The 19,381-nt window shown below is 40.0% G+C and overlaps 1 protein-coding gene across 1 annotated transcript; it reads left to right on the top strand.

Annotated features, from left to right (window-relative positions):
- Nucleotides 1-165: 165 nt before the first annotated feature.
- On the top strand, nucleotides 166-18,970 carry nat8l (N-acetyltransferase 8 like). Its single transcript, XM_004079842.4, has 3 exons — nucleotides 166-634; nucleotides 1,978-2,142; nucleotides 12,295-18,970. The coding sequence occupies exons 1-3, from the start codon at nucleotides 331-333 to the stop codon at nucleotides 12,660-12,662; spliced, it is 837 nt and encodes a 278-aa protein (XP_004079890.1). The 5' UTR covers nucleotides 166-330; the 3' UTR covers nucleotides 12,663-18,970.
- Nucleotides 18,971-19,381: the final 411 nt, after the last annotated feature.

The raw sequence follows: 19,381 nt of genomic DNA, 5'->3' as shown, positions 1-19,381 counted from the left end.
TCCACCAGCACAAACGAGCTCGCCCCCCTCCCCCCTCCGTCCACCAGCATCGTCCAATCTGCGCGGCGCAGAGGACCTCCCCAACCCCTGAACCTGCATCCACCCGCCCCACACGCCTATAAATAGGGCTCGGATCAAACCGGCGGGTCTCGGTCTTCAGAAACTCTCAGGGTTGCAGCAGAACCCCCCCTTTCGTCTCCTCCACCCATCACCGTTTTCCAGGAAAGTCACGCATTTATCATCCATTTCCACTCGCCTCCCCCTCTCCCATCATTCTGTAACCCACCCCAAGACTCGAACTGCAGTTTGCATCTTCTCGCGGCCAGTTGCATGCATTTTTCGTCTCCCAAAATGGTTTGCGAGACTAAGATTGTTGCGGACGAACACGAAGCTATACCTGGGACCAAAAAAGAGGCGATGATGTGGGGGTCTCCCCCCTCCGGCGCGGCTCTAAGCCCCGCCGAGCCCAAGGATGAGAGGAAAGATGGGGTTTTTATCCGAGAGTTTGAGCGCGGGGACGAGGAGGAGGTGCGGCGCATCTTCTGTGAGGGTATCATGGAGCGGATACCCAACACAGCGTTCAGAGGGATCAAGCAGCAGCCCAGGATCCAGTTTTTCTATGCTCTCCTAACAGGTATGTGCGGGCTTTCTCTGTCACTTTTACAAGGCTTTAACAAACTTCATTTATTTCCCCTGTAAACTTGTTTTATAAAATATGTCTGGTGTGCACATAGCCTACATCTTTGCATCATAACGCAGTGAAATCTGCTGCAGCTTTGTTTCACAGCCGTTCCGCTGGCATACCGGCATGTGGCTCCCATACAACAAAGGCATGGCAGGCAAAGCATGGTGCATGTGTGTAACCGCTGCTGATCGTGCCGTGAATGAACGACTGGATTGGATTTAGGATTGGCCCACGGGGTGCGCGCACGTAGCACAAAAAGGAAAACACGCGCGTCTTTGCGCATTCCCATCACAAACAGCAAAATAACCCCCACGGTGTGCGCACGCAGGCAGTCTGCAGGGAGTTTGGCTTCAGTTTAAAAAAAAATAACATAATTTTTTTGCTTTTAACTTTACATACCTAATATATCTATTTTTTGTTCAAGTTTTGTCTTTTTTTGTTCTTTGAAAAATATTTGTTTTTTAATTGTTCAACTTATTTTGATTTTTAACATACCGGTATTTTCTGTCTTAAAACACTTGGGTTATCTCAAGCCAATTCTTGGGTTATTCATCTTCTTGGGTTATTCTTTTGGAGCAAAAGTAATTTTGGAGGTTATATTGGTTTCATTTTATCCCAATTAAAGTTCAAATAGTCAAAATAACCCTAGAAAATAGTCAGTCCACCTTAGGAGCTGGGTTAAAAACAACCTAACTTGGGTTATTTGGTTTTTTTCCACCGTGGAAGGTTTAGTGTGTAAACAAATTGTATTTATGTTCTTCCTGTTTCAACATTTTAAGTGACTTTTTTCTACTTATATACATTTTTAAATCACTTTTTTCTATGCAGCCAATATTTTGACTGGTTGCATGAAATTTCACCTTAAAAATGTAAACATTAACAAAAAAATTGATTTGCTTAACAGAACGATCTTTGTGTCTTATTACCTGCATTGCACGTAACACACGATGCATCAGATACTAGCATCCATGCTGCTTGTGTATTTCCCTTTGCGCCCCCTAGTGCACCCTCTAGTTTGAGTGAAATTTATATTTGTGCAAAAAAAAAAAATGTTTTAAGTGATATTATTGTGTTTTCCTGTGTTTTACCTCACAGTACATCAATGTGTTTTTAAATGACCCAAAGCTCTCTTGTGAACAGAAATGTTTGACTGACCCTAAATGACATGCTGCTGTTTCCCTCTTTCATCTGTCTGTTCGTCTGTCTGTGTTGGGGTCAAGTTCTGCCAGAAATCAAACATGTCATTCTCTCTTCTGACAGGTTTCGTTTACTTTTCTTCCATTTCTCCTTAGTAATGTGCTTTTACGTGACCAAATCTGTCACGCTGACCTGCTGTGCACCACTTATTCTCATGGGTGCGCGCTACTACTACAGCAGGAAAGTAATCCAGAATTATCTGGAGTGTGCTCTGCACACGGACATGGCTGACATCGAGGCTTACTACATGAAACCCACAGGTGAGTCGCAGCAGAAAACGGTGCTTTTTGTGCATGAAAAAAATAAATCAAAAACTCATGTACAGTTTGTCAGAAGGCAATGCTCCCCCTCCACATGTCAGAAATATGAGATACAATAAATAGCTGCTTTAAAAACTCCTAAGACCAAAAACAATCATCAGTTTGATGTTCTCAAGCAGAGCTAAAGAAAGCCATTAAATATGCAGGTCCTCCTCCTTCGTTCCCACCCCTCCTCCCTATCTAGGTCTCATCTCCTTCCCCCACTCGCTTCCTCTTGGCCACTGGGGTGGGGGTAGAGGGCATCACAGGGCTATTGATCGCAAAGATGAGACTGCTGCTGCACTTTCTGCAGTGCAGAGGGCTAGTTTCCTCCAATAAAGTTTCTGATTGTAGAAATCTGTCCTATCTGTCGGAAAATACGTGTTCACCTCAGGGGTTGAACCCCGCTGGGAGACATAGATCGGATTCATTTTCACGCATTCCCCTACCCGGCGCGAGTTAACCCGAGGGGCACTGCCAGCATGAAAAGCAGGTGCCAGTTAAGCCTGTCAATTGGTGCTTTATTGTTGGGTTCTTTCTGACATTGTGCCAGTTGCTTGATAATCCACTGCACACACAATTGCAATTTAGCATTCCCATTATTGCACCAGAGGCTGTGATGGTTCAGAGGGGGTCAAGCCCCACTGCTCCAGGACAATGCCAGTGATCACAACCGTGGTAACTGAACGGGCAGGTGTGGATGAACACCTGAGAGCCCACCTGCAGCTTTTAGGGTCATCCCCCTATGTTCTGATGTAATCCAAACTACTGCCTCAATGGAAAAAATAGTTTTTAGGCACAAAATGTGATGATTGGAGCATTTAAAGGGAACATGAAGTGCTTCTTGGTGTTCCTGTTGTGAGAATTCTTGTAAGGTTTTAAAAGTATAAAAGCAATGGCCATAGAGAAAATAAAAACACTGCTGCTTAACAGTCTAAAATGTGCAGTTTGTAGTCCAAAATTAGCTTGTTTCTTGGTACATTTTCTTTGAAGGCTCACACAACAAAAATATTTAAGCAAATAAGATTAAGAGAAGAGAGGAGATGAGATGTTTTGGGACGACATCTATTATGGATGTTAAGAAGTAAAAGAAAAATTGATCTTTTAGACGATGATAAAATGGATGATCATAAAATGAGAGATTTTAGTTTTTTAAGATCATTCACAACTGACATTAATGTCTGACAAATGTTTACAATAAAAAAGACCAGAAATTGAAGACAACTGTGACGTCAATGAACTCCTTTTCACACGCCTCTACAGGAATGCAATCAATACTTTCAACATGCTGTGCATGAGAATGTCAAAGAAATAGAAAACATGCTGAAAAGAAGCTTTTCTTCATTCTCTGCTTTTCCTGAGAGCAAATAAATCAATACATTATTCGATATGTTCACGACAATATTTTGCACAAATATTGTTCAATTATCAAAAAAACGGATGCATTTTTTTAAAAGGAAAAACTGCAGCAGATGTATTTAAAGAACTAGTTTTATGCGTAACATTTGCTATTTTGCTTAAATGAGATGCCAGAGGAAATGCAACACGTGCCAATAGTGTCATTTTTTTTGTAAGCAGTTATGTTTTAGTAATTTGCTTTTGATTTTAATTCCATGCTTCAAATTCATTTGAACTCATTTGCATTTAGCTGTATTTATAGGCCCTTAAATCAGTGGATTCATTTGGAGGCTCTGTACCTGGATTTTGTTCTGTTTATAGAATTTAAGATTGAGATGCATTATTACAGCTACTGTTGTGGCCATGTAAAAAACAATTACAATATGTCTGAGGCAGGTTCAGCCCACTTTGGATGATTTGTGTGGAATTGAAATTAGAAATTATACGTATTAATTAAGAATGAGAAAAACGAACAAACATGTCCTAATTTAGCACCAAATGAATATTATTTATTATGAGAGCAGGGTTCATTTGATATAAGTAGCATTTTTTTGTTCTTGTAACTCATTTGTTTTGTATAAAGACAGCATTGATAACCCCTCTGTTAAATTTCTTTCCCGTTTTTTTTCCTTTCTTTCTTAAATGAGTCACTGGATAATACATAAAATCTCATTTGTGAATTCTAGTCCCATTTTAAACAAACGTGAAGGACTTATGTTAATGCAGTTTATCATTGCTGAAGTTGTATAATTTAACATTTTGTTGTCCATTCCTAATAATAATACAAAATGCAAAAAGAAACAATATGTTTTGGACAAGTGCAGAAGTATTTTCTTTTTATTTTAGTTTACATTGACTTAAGGAAGGAGCAATTCTATTGAGTCCAAACAAATGTATTAAACTCTCAAACCAGGAAGTCTTCAGTGCCCTTAACGGTTCCTCTAAAGAAGTTCCTAACTCACAGGAGGAGGGTTTTTGATTTGTTTTGTGCCCACATGAGTAAATACACATTGTAGCATTAAATATATAAAGAAGAGTTGTTCCAGAGGAGAGAGCAGCTTCTTCGGCAGGTACCTGCGGTGCTTATTTTAGCTCTGAACGACAGAAAGAGTTAAAACATGGGCAGGAAGAAGGTGAGGCATAAAACGGGAGCACATACGGGAGGGGCGTTTGTATTTTGTATGAGTGAAGAAAAAAAAGATAGAGTGTTTTCTGGTCTGCAGCAAGACAAACTTGGGATATTTCCAACCTGTCAGCTGCAGCATCTGAGAATATCAGTCATCCAGTCTCTATGATGACCTCCTTCGCTCCCTCTCTTTACTCTCAGTATTTTACCTGCACTGAAGGTGTGGAGGAGGCAGAAAACTGACCTAGCCAACAAAACAACCCCTCCTATCATGAAAAATCAAAGTGAGTAGATTTTCTTTGAACAAAAACGGAAACTTTGGCAGAAACTTTGGCATGTATAAACACAAGTTTCTAGAAAACCACCCATGCTATGATCACACCAGGCTTGGGATGTGTTTAAGTACATGCTAAATACACAACCTCAGCAGATGGTGTTCCCACTGGACAAACAGGCTGCAGCATCTTTAGGTTTTCCTTTCTGCTACTCTTTACTTGTGCACCTAAAAGTAAAGAGTCAATGTAAACTAAAATAAAAAAGAAAATACTTCTGCACTAGCTTGTGCACCTACAGTTGGAAGAGGTTTGGTACGAAAGGTTGAAGTGGTCAAATCATCATAAACAAATCATACGTCGCAACTAAATCAGAGTCCCTGATTGGTCAAAGTTCAACCTGGTTTAACTTTCAACTGCATTCAGTGGCCATGCGTTTTGTAAGTAGAAAAAAAAAAACTTGCATAGCTATGCCTGAATGTGGAGTTTTGAACGTAGATGTCAGATGTCAGAGTTCTGTCTCCTCCTCTGGTCACCATCTCCAGAGGACTGAATGGACTACATCTCCCAGCAACCCCCAGCGCACAGATCCTGGATGCCACACACCTGACTCTCATTTGTAATCCCTGACAGTATACTTAAGCACTGCACTGAGCCTCACTCAGTGCGAAGTACTGTTTGTGCCACTCTGCCCACATTACAGAGCGATATATCTGGACCTGATCTTTTGATCCTGTTTTGTCTCTGACTGCGTTTTCCTACCGCCTGCCCCAAATCTCACCTAGGTCCTTACTACTCCTGTTTCTTCTCTGATGCTCTCATGCTTGTTATTGACCCCTGCCTGTATGACCTTGATTTAGCTTTGTGGACTTTTAGCTGAGCTAATAAACCTGCTGCATTTGGAACCAGCCATCTACCCGTTCTTGTGACAGTGGAAGCCTCAAACATGTTTTTACATAGACCTTTCATTGGAAGTGGTTACGCTGCCAAGGCTGATGTGAACATAACATTTGACCAACTAAATGAGTTGGTGTCTATTGTCATTGATATTTATTTTGTATTATTTAATGTTAGCACAAGTTATTAGACTCAGAGACAGACTAGTCCATCACTTTAAGTTTTCTTCTGGTTTGAGTTTCTTGTCTATCCAGTGTTTCTCCCGTCATTAATAATGGATCGTCATCTTTCTAAGCTTGTGTTTTTGCATTCCATTTCAATCAATACTAAAGCACACACTATACAAAAGAGATGTGCTGACCCACTTCTTTAACTGTCACAAAGCTTTTTTTCCCTCACTTTCTTGATGCTCTAGAGATAAAGTGCAATTTTATTCCAGATAAACATTCCTAGATGAGTAAAAGGAGCAGAAATAGTGTAATTTGCTCAAAAGACAACATTTTATAATGACCTCCCCCTTTTTTAATTCAATAATTAAACTAGTAAAAATATGTTTAAGAAAAATCAGTTTAGATGAATCAGCTTATAAACTATCAGCATTTAAAGGTGAAAATTAGAAGTTACGTAGAGCATCTGTGTATCTAGACCACCATAAAGCTCGTTGACCTCTTGTGTGAGGGGGCACATGGAGTGTAGGTTGCAGAAAGAGCAGCCATGTGAAACAACCCCATAATGAGCATGTTTTAAAACTTACACCTGTAAAGCTTACAAACAAACAGACAGTGACACCCTGATAACAAGCAGCAAAAGTAGTTGTTCTCCAATGGAGGTGTTCAGTTGTGTTTGCATGTTGCTCAGAGTGACAATAAACCTATCAGTTCGGCAGGGATTTTTAGATAGAGGTCACAGTGGTGGAAAAGACTTCAATTCGGCATAAATCTCCTGTTTACTGTCACTGTGTTTATATTTGGTACGCGTGTCCTGTGCCTGACAGGCTCTTCCATCAGGTTTTATTTGCACGTGATGGAGCCAGAAACTGCTGATGTGTGCATTCTGAGTGACCGCTAAATGTATTCTGCAACATGAACTCTGACCTGAGAAGCAGGGTGCGTCTTGCATTAGGATGCATCCAGCATCGTGTAAGATTTCTCTTTTTCCAATGCTACATTAGAAATTGATTGCCCTCCCTAAATTAGAACCCAGTCCAACTTTAATCAGCTGATTCTGTGGCAGAGAAAAGCAGCTTTCTCCGCAACAGAATCAGCTGACTTACACTGATCGTTTCAACGGTTGAACAGTTATAAAAGATGAAACACTTTGTGCTATTCATATGTTGCTAACATCTATGGAATTAAAAAAAAATGATCTGCCTATAGTAAAAGTGTCACAAAAAGACGTATACTTTTTAAATCCTTGCAGATCAATTTAGGTGGTGCCATAGAAAAAGACGTGTATCCCTTAAATAGAGCCTTGAGGAACATCTGAACCAATGTTTAAATCTATACATTTATATTCTTGATTTAAAAATAAAAATGTTTTAGAAGATAACATTCATACCTGCATGCATACCTGACTTAAAATTTTTAAAGAGTGCCATTAGTAATGTCATTTTATGGCTCACATTTTAGTGGTGTACACATGGACTTAATGTTCATTGGAAACACAACACACTTTCTGTAAATAGGGGCAGTGGGAATCATGAAAAATGAACAAAACCCCACAAGCTCATGCTGCTGACATCCACAGAGAGCTAAAACAGCACTTGTTTGGGGAAGGGAACCGTAGCACAGAGCGAGGGAGCGTCTAGACCAGTGTTTTTCAACCTTTTTTGAGCCAAGGCACACTTTAACCTTGACAAAAATCCCGCGGCACACCAGCATCCCAAAAAAGAAAACGAGAAACAGTTTGTATTGATCTACAGCCCCTCTGCAATCTCACATGCATTTTTGTGATACTTGTGGCAGAAAAGTCTAGAAGTCACAGCTGTTTTTTCTAAAAGATGTAATAAAAGTTAAATAAGAAGATTTAAAAACTGTTTGATGTGTTTTCGTTGTGGTTTCAAAACGTCAAAGGAAGACTCATTGTACGCTGAGATGCTGTCACTTTAACCCAATGCATCATGGGAGATGTAGTGCAAACAGCCGCCGAACGCAAACAGACTAGCGTCTCTGAGCTTCATGGTTTTGTTCACTTGTTCCACGGTCTGATACCGGATTCTTAGGAAAGACTGGTCTAGACTAAATGCTTATCAACTGGATTACCCCTCTAGGCTTCATCTGAAGCAAAGGAGATTAATCCTGTTAGACTCTGTAAAAGCCATTGCTGCACACACTCTTGTGGGTGTCAGTGTATGTTTACTCTTTGTTTATGGTTTTATGGGGTTCAGATCACATAATTATTAGGCATGATGCACGCCCACTCATATAGAGAGATATTGTTACAATGAAAAATCAGTCTGAGAAATGTCTGGCACTAATTGTGCAGTAATCAGATATTTGTTTGCATTTAAGGATCATTGGAAATGATTTCCAGAAGTCGTCGTGTCTTTACTGCCTGCCTGATGTGTTTTCTTTGTAGACGTCATCTATTTTCTGTCAGATCCCCTCCCCCTCATTAATAATGGCAGATTCCCCATCTTTCCTCTCGCCCTCCTTTGTATTTGGATGCTGTAGCTTCAATAATGGGTCTTTTCAGGCCCACCCTTACTACTGTTAACACAGATGCCCCACTGTTTTCCTCCTTAGCTCAATCCTTCTTTCAGACAGAGATGAATGAGTTTGTCGTCTTTGTCTCTCTTCTTCCATGTCCATTTTCTGAGTGAGTAAGCTCATTCAGTCCGCTTGCACACAGATACCAAAACTATGGCTGTGCACTGTATTGACACTGTAGTTAATGCAGCTGCTGAACTGCAGCAACAGGGAGCTGAATGCTCAAAAGAGGTGTCACTTTTATTTCTCCAGGATGTCTTTTGGTGGCCTCATACCAATGCAGCCTCTCCCTTTTTTACTATACTATAGTATAGAAAATATAAAGCATCAGATTAACTTTTATTGCATTCTAGTATCCCTTTTATTTTGAAAAGTACCTGGAATAGAGCATCTATTGCCTTTCAAAGTAAAGCACCTCCAATCCTCCTATAAGACTTTTAAACATCAGTCGTAACATAGAAGCTACAGTTGAACCCTATATTGATGTCATATTTAAAACCTGCATTTCTGAGAGCCTCATTAATATGATCTAAACTTTCCTTAATAATCCATGGCTTAAAACTTGGTCTGCGTTTTCTGCCCTGTAGTTTATTATCATTCCACTAGAGGCAGTAGAAGAGCTTTTCCTGCTCATTTCAAAACGACTGCTTCCATAAAACGTTTGGCGAAAAAAAGTTTTGCTGATTTTCAAAGTTTTATGCTGGAATAACTCATGTATTGCTATTTATTTATTCAAATGACTACTTGCTGTATTGAAAAATACCAAATTTGTTGATAATTAATTCTTTATAAGCCAGTTACACCATGTTACAAATGTTTGGATCAGATTTGAGACAGTAGGTGGGGGGCTTTTTTCCTGAACACTCAAGTCAATGTTTTACATCTCAAACTAACATTTTTTACAGCAAAAACTCAACCAAATCACCCGATAATTCATAATTGATGATTTATCGCTCATATGGCAATTTATTTTGTGGATTTCATCAAAGGATTTAAAAACATTTCAATTAAAAAAATGATTTTTTTTCCTGTCAACTCTTTGATTAAGTGGGCTTTACAAAATTAAGAAAAATGGTAAAAAAATATATATATTAAAAAATTTTTTTCAGTTTAATTAAGTCTAAAATTAAATTGAATATAATTAAAAACCTGAAATGACAACATGTGGTTCAGAAAACCCAGATTTAAAAAAAGTCCCTGTTGAGAAAATGTTAGTGTGCCTTTTAAAGCACATTTTATTTTTGGATTAATCTACAGATAACACTCATATGAAGCACTTAATCGTCCCCTTTAATAGAGAAAAAACATAGCCTTTAATCCTTGGACCCCTGGGCAGTGATGTTAGAGGGATTAGCACTCGATACACCCTTCTTAGCTTTCATTAGAAAAGAGGGGTAGGAGGGAGGGAAAAGAAGACTTTTTTTTGTAATCGGTGTCCTCTATGATCTCAGAAATATTTCTGATACCCAGTTGAGTAATGTGATCAGCAGACTGTGGAGCGGGGAGGCAGGACAGCCCTCTCTGAGCATGTCCTCATTCCTGGTACTGGCTCAGCTCAGACAGATGGTCACTCAAGCACAGCAAGCATAATGATGGAGGTGACCCTGCATTTATTATCCATTAAAAATAGTAAACAGCGCAAGAGAATTCAAGAAATGCTCTTAACTTTTTGACACTGCTCCAATTCATAAATGTTTTTTCAAGTTCTTTTTTTGTAAAGGCTCAACAGCAATAATATTTAATTTCTGACAACAGACTGCAGGATGCTTCATTTTGCTTTTTTATAGAGCATTTTTAAAGTTTCTAGTTAACAGCATTTCAGAACGTCTCAACCCCCTCAATGTAGATTATGAGCCTCTCTAAAGCTACAGGGCATGTGAAGGGCATTTGTGTTTGCGCTAAATGCGGATTCTTGAACGTGATGTTCACACTGTACAAGCAGGGAGGGGCTTCTTCTTCTTCCTTTTCTTCTGTTTGCCAGCTCATGTCACCACCTACAATTGTGTGAAATGTCAACATGGTGCAAATCTCAGGTCTATTACGGTACATGAAAAACTTGGTGTCAAACCGCAATCATTAAATTCACCTTTATTATTAACTTTCAATTGGATGGCAATTCCATGAATTAAAAAGGACACCATCTATACGTCACAGTTAAATCTTAGCCCCTGATTGGTCAAAGTTTGACATGATTTCACTTTCAATCTGCATTCAATGGCCACGCGTTTTGTACGTAGAACTAAAAAACGGTTTTAAAAATGTGTGTAGCAACGCATAAACTCACGAGTTTTAAACCCGGAAGCCCGAAACGGGCATTTATGTGTGGTTACATAGACTTTTCATTGAAAGTGGCAGCTTGAACGAGCGTTGCAGAAGGCGGTGTAAACGTAGTTTAACAGTTTAGCGAGCTGGTTACATATTATTTGACTCCATGCCCTCCAACTGGCACGCCACTGTTTTTGATTCAGTCATATTAACGACTGGCTCTGTTCAAAGCAGGCTGGCAGGGGCATCAAGAGCCTTCAGCTCCATGTCATTTTGACCACCTGTTTGTGAGATTGAACTGAAACAAATGGGGTCATGGGGAGAGGTGTGAAAGAGCATCAAGTCAGAGTGACAGAACAGAGATCTGAGGCCTGAGGACAGCAGGTCTGCAGGTCAGATCCTGGCACTCGTGCACGATTTAGGTTTATCTGTAGAAGGACTGCTCAGGCTGGAAAAAAAAACCTGCTGTCGGCACATTGTGTTGTAGTGAAAATGGAAATCTAAATGCAACAACAACAGAGGATGTTTATCACCTTCAAAGATTATAATTGTTACAGAAGCTTAATCCAATGCCATCTCTAGCAACACTGATGCTTTGAAAACCACAAAATAATTGACTTTAACAAGGAAGAATGCTTACCAAACATGTCATCTAAAATATAGGTAAATAGTTGTGATGTAAATGGTGAATGTTTGTAGCTTATATTTACTTTACATTCAGAACAAATTGTTTCAAAACAAGTAGTTGGAATTTGGAGGTCGTACCTTTTCAATCCTACTGTGGGGGTGCATTGTCAGCGAACATTTGACTCATGTTCTTTAAGAGTTTAGCTAACTAAACTTACTCTAAACATGTAAAACAGAACAGGTCGGTGGATAAATATTCTATTTAGGCTGCTTTAAAAAGGAAACTGGAGTGAAATTCCTGTAACAATGAAGAGAAGTGTTTTCTTTTGGTCTTTCTAATGCAGAGAAGAGTCTTAAATGCTCCTCTGTCATGTATCTGCACTCTTTGCTCATCTTATCTGTGAGTGACCGCTCCATTACGCCGGAGCTTTTAATCAACAGAGCCTTCGCAGTGGCTAATACCATTAGGCTCTGCGAGCCTCTGCTCTCTGCCCAGCTCATTCATCAACTTCCTTCCTCCTGTCCTCAATTTCCTTTAGAACAGAAGAACACAATGCTGCTGCTATTGGCACAGGCGACCTCGTCCAACAACCTTCTTGCATCTTTTTTGACAAAGTCTGTTTTCTAAAACAATTTTTGTCTCGTCCAGAACAATCCATTCATACTATCGGTGTTTGAGCAACAAAGACCAAAATAAAGACTGTTTTTACGGGTGATCTCAAAGCTCCAGTTTGACTTTTCCAGTGAAACTATTCTGATGTTCTTCTAAGAAGTTTGCTGTGATGTTTTAAATGTGTGATCCTTTGTTTTGTTCTGTCAGGCTCCTGTTTCTGGGTGGCGATCCTGGAGGGGCACATAGTGGGCATTGTGGCGGCTCGGGGTCACGAAGAGGATAACGCCGTGGAGCTGCGGCGCATGTCGGTGGACTCCCGCTACCGCGGCAAGGGGATTGCAAAGGCCCTGGGCCGCCGTGTCCTGGAGTACGCTGTGCGCAACAACTACGCTGCCGTGGTCCTCGGCACAACGGCCGTCAAGCTGGCTGCCCACAAGCTGTACGAGTCACTGGGTTTCTGCAGAACGGGCCAGAGCGAAAACCACAGGCTACCCGGAATGAGCCGCTCTCCACTGGAGAGGCTCTTCTTCCAGATCCGCCACAGCCAGTACCGCCTGCAGCTCCGTGAGGAGTGAGAGGTGATCGGAGGAGAGAGGGAGATGGAGAGGGGGAGACGGTGGAGGCGGAGAAGAGGGACAGAGAGAGCAACATCCCTCCTTCACCTGAGGGCCCCGGCTGCATCCTCTCTGACAGCTTTTATTTATTTTCTGTCACTATATCGCTAAGCAACAACTCTGCTGTTACACCGTAAAGTCACTAACGTTTTGGTTACGTTCCTGCTTCTTTTGCTGTTTTTATAATATATTTTCATATTTTGAATACAAGTTTGTTTCTTTACACTATTTTTCTATTTTTATTTACCCCTCCATTTCCATTGTGGAAGAAACTGACCTTTTCAGACGGCATCTAACTAAGAAACCTTTTAAGCTCCTATAGCCTCAAGATTGCATTGTTCAGACCTAAGTCCTTTATCATCATCAAATGTTGTCCCACCATTTTACTACTAACCCCTCCCTTCAAACTTCCCTAAATGTTCCCACAGAACCCCCTTAGCCTGATTGGTTTAGCCCCAGACGAGAGCAGCATGACATTTGCCTGATTTTTGGGGATAGGGTGGAAGTCTTTAAGAGAAAAGACACACATCCAAAGTGTTTGGCTAAAGCACACGTTCCTTACAGCCTTGTTACACTTTGCATGTGTATCATGTGGCCTCAAACACAAGTCATTTTGGCTGTCAGCCATTCCCTCAAGACACCATCTTGAACCGCAGCAGGAGCGTGTTTCTGAGCCCTGAAGCGAGATAGAGCCCTGACAGGATGGTGAGCGGAACATGTGCTGCGTCTCCTGCCAGTAATTGGAATCAACGCCGTGCATCTTCCTCGCACGCACCCCTCTCAGCTCTCCTCATTTTCTGTTTAATGATCTTTTCTGCTGTTTTTGTCATTTCATCACTCCTTTTATTCCACACTGGAGATGAAGAGAGGGCCTCTGATTGGTTGAGGTGAAAGAAGGGTGGAGCTTTCTCTGCTAAAGTTCTCAAGCCACAATAAAGCTGAAGCTCAGAGCTTGTGTGTGTGTGTGTGTGAATGCATGTATGACTGCTGCGTAGCATGTCACTGAATGTGTGTGTGTGTCTATAGATGAGGCTTGACACAAACAAGCCTCTACAGTACGTGCTGAACTTTTTATTTAGCTTAGATATAAAAAGGTTTCCCTAACTTAACAGTACTACTTTTTACGTACCTATAAACTGTTTACTGATTGAATTAGGATACAATCTAACATTTTTTTATTTGTTGCCAATTAAACCAATCATTTCAGATTTTATAATAAAAAACAAAAACTTGCCACATCTAAATATGCAAATGTTATCAAAACTACAATTTCTAGCTTAATTCAGGTGAGAAAACTAGTTGGATACGACACAGCAATACTTGCAAACCTGCAGTTCATGACTGAGCACAAAGATAAAAAAGATCATAATCTAGACTGATATTTTCCCTTCTTCACATTTGTAGGGTACATGTAGGTTAACACTTATGTAGCAAACGTTAATGTTTCACACAAGGGTCTTGTCTTCAATGTTCCTGACAAACAAAATCAGCTCTTAAAACTCCCATCAAACCGTTGGTACAAAGTGAAACAAAATAAGCACACAAATGTCAAAAAGAGAGAAAGTATTACAAAGTTTTTGTCCCAATGTTCTCACCAACCATCCATTCTTACAAACCCTTAAGACTCTTCCCTTTTCATGAATCTGTCTGCAACCCTGGGTGAGACCAACCCCTTCTACATAAAAGCCCACATCTCCTCCATTCAGAACCTCATCCATTCCCGCTCCACCTCTGCATGTGCCCTGAAGTCTTGCTGCACTGCTTTAGTTTGAAGCTTGTTGGACCAGCTCTAGAGCCCGTCCCCGTTCTCCTGTCGTCTAGGCAGTGTGACGCCCCCTCTGCAACAGGACAGGCTGGTGGGAGGACGTTGCACATCAAGTGCAGTTGTGCGTGCATGTGCTGTGATGCAAAGCAATGGGGGACTGACAGAGAATGTGTGTGTTGCAGCAGACAATAGGCTCGCCAGCTGCAGCACTGCCTGGATGACGTTATGCCTGCCAACCAACCAACTGTAGAATGCAAAAAACAATGCAAGTGTGGCATGTCTCTGTGCCCAGCGTGTGAACGGTGCCTGCCTTGGAGAAGCGCAGAATAACAACAACATATATGTACTATACTAATATATATATATATATAAATATATGTATGTGTGTGTGTGTTTATGTATACACACAAACAAACATGAAAATGGCAAGCCTCTTTTTTAAGAGTAACATGTAAAACAAATGTGTTTTTCTGATCTAAAAGAAAAAAACAAAGAACCTTTGCATGAATCGTGTTTTTGAATGCCACTGTATCTGTAAAGGGAGAAACTCTACATGACATACAATTAAAAGTTGTAGTTTTTAGAGGCTTTATATTACTTTAACTTGCATTCATTCCTTTCTCATTACGACTGAAGTGTTAAATGTAATACCAGCCACAAAAACAAGATCTTAAACATTCTTTCGAGGCAGCCAAGCATCGTTTAGCAGCTATCCTAAAAACCCTTGCAGTATTTGAAATCAGCCATGTAGCTTTAGTTTCCCTCTTTAACCTCAGACGGAGGTTCCATGCATGGAATCGTCATATCTTTTATTCATCAGTTTATGACAACATTTTTAAAGTGGGTATTTAACCTCATGGCACTAGCCCACGGTGTAAAATCCCTCAGCTTGTTACAAACATAAATCCGCAGGGTGATCCAGGTCATTTGCTGTGCTTCCTGTTCAATGCCATCAAACGTCTAAAAATATACATGTTTGTGTTGTTCAAACTTCAAATTGGACCACGTTATACGTCGTTAAAAATGGACTCATGGGATAGGCTGGGGCTTCTTCTTTCACTCATTCTTAACATAGAAATAACATGAACCCTGGTAACTAAAGTCATTTCTATTTTGTGAATTCATACTTTTGAAAAATATGCAGAAGCCCTTTTGGATCATTTCACTGAGCTGACATGAGGAAGATGCCTCACATCCTTTATATCGCAATTATTATTGATCTGCTTTATGCTTCAGATTTGATTAATCTACGGCTCTACCATCTATTAAATAAGGAATATGATTGGGCTATATCAGAGGCAAATATAAAAGAAGTCATACACATGGTCAACTTTTAGGCCTCACAGAATCAAACATTAATGTGAGAGCAGAAAGTTTGGCTATAATTTATGCAAAAACATCAGAGCACAGTCTGTTCCATGACAGATACAAGAAAACTGTTTCGAATCAAAGAAGTTCCTTTTATGTTAATCTGTTACAAACTCCTTCATGTATACGAGGAAAAGACTTTTTAGAGGCCCTTTGCACTGCAACCCATCGCTGGATTTCAAACACCACACTGACCCAATTTTAGCCTAGGATTTTCTTCTATATTCACTGAAGTACTGATATCTTTATGCATTGACCTTGGATTCCTCCAGTAGGAATGTTTCCAATTCTATGCTTAAATGTTCTGCTGATGTACAATCCAGAATTAATCTTGCGTCTTTTGTCTGGATTGTTTTTGTTGGGAATGCAAGTGACCTTTGGAGGAGTTTCAAGACAGTCTGCTGTATCGTTGCCTTTGTTCAACAAAAACTATTTTGGTGCTTTCAAACTTTGAAAAGATTATAAAAATGATTAAATAAATAAATAAAAGGGGCAAAAACTAATTTATAGAAGCAAAAACTAATCTCCAGCATTTTTGAAATTTAATAGTAAAACTGTCACTTTTGAAAAAAAAAACTTTTCTTTAGTTTGTTAACGAAAAAGCAGTATTTTAGTCAAAATTTCACAAATGTACAGACCCTGTTGGGTTACTCTGATGGTGTCCCTGCTCCATAAGTTTAAAGTCCCACTCCAATCATCTTTTGATCCTTTTTAAAAGTGTTCCCAGTGGTCTCATAATTATGAATATGCTGTTTTTAGCCCAAATCAGAAAATCTGTTGTTTTCTAGGACATAGTTTCTGCAGAGCGGCAGTAGTTCATTAGAAATTCTCCACTGAGTTGTTAGTGTTGAACAACTCTGCCCCCCCCCTTGCCACATCTCTGGTTTTGAGAGCTCGGAGAAGGAAGCTTGTGGCCCACCCAGCGCTTTTTCTACATCACAAATTTATCAAATGGCATGTTTCCTCTGCTCCTGATTCACAACAATTTGAATTAAGAAATACCCACAAATTAAGCTTAATTTTCTTTAGAAAAACGCCAAAAGAACATGTTAAAAAAACTTCAAAGTCACAATTTTCATTGGAATGAGTCTTTAAGGAACGATCCGCCAAAGGCATGAACTTAAACTGCCGATGTTTCCTTTAAAAATTTGTCTTGGTTGCTTTTTACTTTATGTATGTAAAGAAAAGTGGAAAAAAGAACTGTCTGTGATGCAATAACTACCCCCAGAGCTGGTGTAAATAGCTGTATGTCTACTGACTGTCAATGTTTTCTTTTTTACCACCTGTCATATTTGCTGGTTGGACGAAGCTTGTCTCGGATAAAGGTTGCTGGCTGGAATGTTCCACCTAAAGAGGAGGCGAAGGGAGGAATGTGCTACACTGGCAGTCTAAAGAGGGGGTGCGTGGGGCAGAGGAGGTCTGCAGCCACACAGCTCCACAGCATAGAATCCCTCTCTCTCTACCTCCGCTGTTGATTTTGTGACAAAAACAAAGACTCTGGACTGAGGCCACAAGTGCCAAATACACAGAAGCACTTGTAGCATAAGTGTATCATGTTGTGCTGAGAGTTTTGATTTGCTTGGTTTTGTTTTCTTACCAAGGCTATGGATAAAGAATCTCCTGTGTGATGAATGTGCATACAGGAAATGACAATGTAATGTAAAATCCATGCTGCATGGCATCCGTACTTTAGATGTGTAGACTTGCCAAGAATGAAAGTACCTGCTGCTTTTATAGCCCCTCATACATTTATATTTTGTTGAACCCAAACCTGATCGGTCGGATTTGAAAAACAGACTGTGCATGTGCCACCTTATCGAGCAATAAGTACAAAAATGTTTTACCTGAAACCTAAAAAATGCTGCATTCATTTCCTTTCTGTAGTACCTGTGTGCAGCGGTGATGCCATTACAGTAAGATGGAAACTCACACCAAAATCTAAAGGAAAGTTTTAACAATTTCCAGTTTTTTAGGGTTTTTCACTCAAAAGTGTCAAAGAGTTGCTTTTTAAGTCGAGTGCACATTTGACACCTATGAAGAAAATAAGTACAATAGATGCAAAAGAATGAGAAGCTCAAGCAGACAGGGAAGGAAAAGACACAGGCGCTCTGAAAGCGTTATAAGCTGCAAATCCTTGTAATGAATTCAACCACACTTCTAAAAACTATAAAGAAGAGCTGATTTGCTGCAGATGTCTTTAAAATTTATCAGCATCTTCTACAAGTAATATTCAAATCCATTTTCAAATATTCAACATTCACTTTACTATTTGTAGTACCTCTAGATTATTTTCTTTTGCTTTTATAACCAACACTGTAAAATGTATAGAAATATTTTTTTAAAATACTCCTTGGTTGTGCAGGCGGAATAATCTTTACCAGCTTTTTCAGAAGGGAAGTGCTCAGCGTCTTTGTTTCTCAGTAATGGTTCAGATGCAGCCTTTCCTTGTCCTGCCTGTCTGCTTGAACTCTCAGGAGCAGCAGCTCTCTTAACTAATAGCACACACCAGCTCATGAATATCATACAGCCACTCTCCAGCCGCAGCAAGCTGATGCAGAGCAGCACCAGTCATGGCAGATTTTTTTGTTGCCAGGAAACCAAGAAACACAAAGCACAGCATGGGGCTGATATGCAGCCACGGAGTCAGATGGATGGACCTTTTAGGGTTTGGACAAAGGAGTCTGGCCGCCAATAAGGGGGAACTTTGAACTTGAGTTTGGAACGCTGACCCCAAAGTTTGGGTTAGCTTCGTGGCAGAATCAGCAGAAAGAATGAAGTTTCACCCCTAGACGGTGGCATTCGATTCAAATGTTAACCAGATCTGAAGGCAGATGGGGGCAAAGGAAAAGCCGGTTCATTCATTCTACTCTGAAGTCACTGAAACTGCAGCGGCAACCTGACTTTCTTCATTCAATCTATCTGCTTTTAGTTTTTTTATGCTATTCTTTTTGAAAACTGCTGTATTACAACATCGGGACTAGTACTATTATTATTGTATCTATTAACTCTTTCTTTTATACTGACAAGACTGAAATTGTATAGATGTAAAGATGGGATATCTTGAATTATGAAATGACCGAGACATGGATGTACATATACTGTATTAATTAAAAAAAAACAACGCTTTAAACTTTTACTTTTCAACAGTAAAATGTGTCCCCCCCCCCAACAGTCTATAAGAAGACAAAACATATAACAATCACTTTAGGACAGATAGCTGCTTATTTAGGAAAGCAGCACGCTGTTGCCCATGACAACCAAGACTACAAAGGTTCTTTCAAACTGAAGCTTATCAACCTCCTCTAAAAACATTTGCTACCATAAAACTGTTTTAGTTTTTTTTTAGAAAATACAATTAAAGTAAAAGTGCAATAGTAGCACGCTGCTCATCGACTATTAAAACAGGTTTATGACAATTAAAGGTGGTTTATTAGCAACTGATTTACCTCCATCCAGTTTCAAACCCATCTTCTCCAAAAAGGCAAGTGGCCTGTTGAAATTGCACATACCAGACTCATGCTCGCCTTCCAAATAAAGTGTGTGGTGG

The sequence above is a fragment of the Oryzias latipes genome, chromosome 18, assembly GCF_002234675.1.
Source record: "Oryzias latipes chromosome 18, ASM223467v1".
NCBI classification, from domain to species: Eukaryota; Metazoa; Chordata; class Actinopteri; order Beloniformes; family Adrianichthyidae; genus Oryzias; species Oryzias latipes.
The sequence above is the reverse complement of the archived record's forward strand: the minus strand, read 5'-3'. Positions and strand labels throughout refer to the sequence as shown.

Bases quoted from the DNA above. Each gene is read 5' to 3' on its own strand.
- nat8l (XM_004079842.4), top strand. From the start codon at position 331: ATGCATTTTTCGTCTCCCAAAATGGTTTGCGAGACTAAGATTGTTGCG. The intron at 635-1,977 runs GTATGTGCGGGC...ATTTCTCCTTAG, and splicing joins TTTCTATGCTCTCCTAACAG to TAATGTGCTTTTACGTGACC. The intron at 2,143-12,294 runs GTGAGTCGCAGC...TTGTTCTGTCAG, and splicing joins TTACTACATGAAACCCACAG to GCTCCTGTTTCTGGGTGGCG.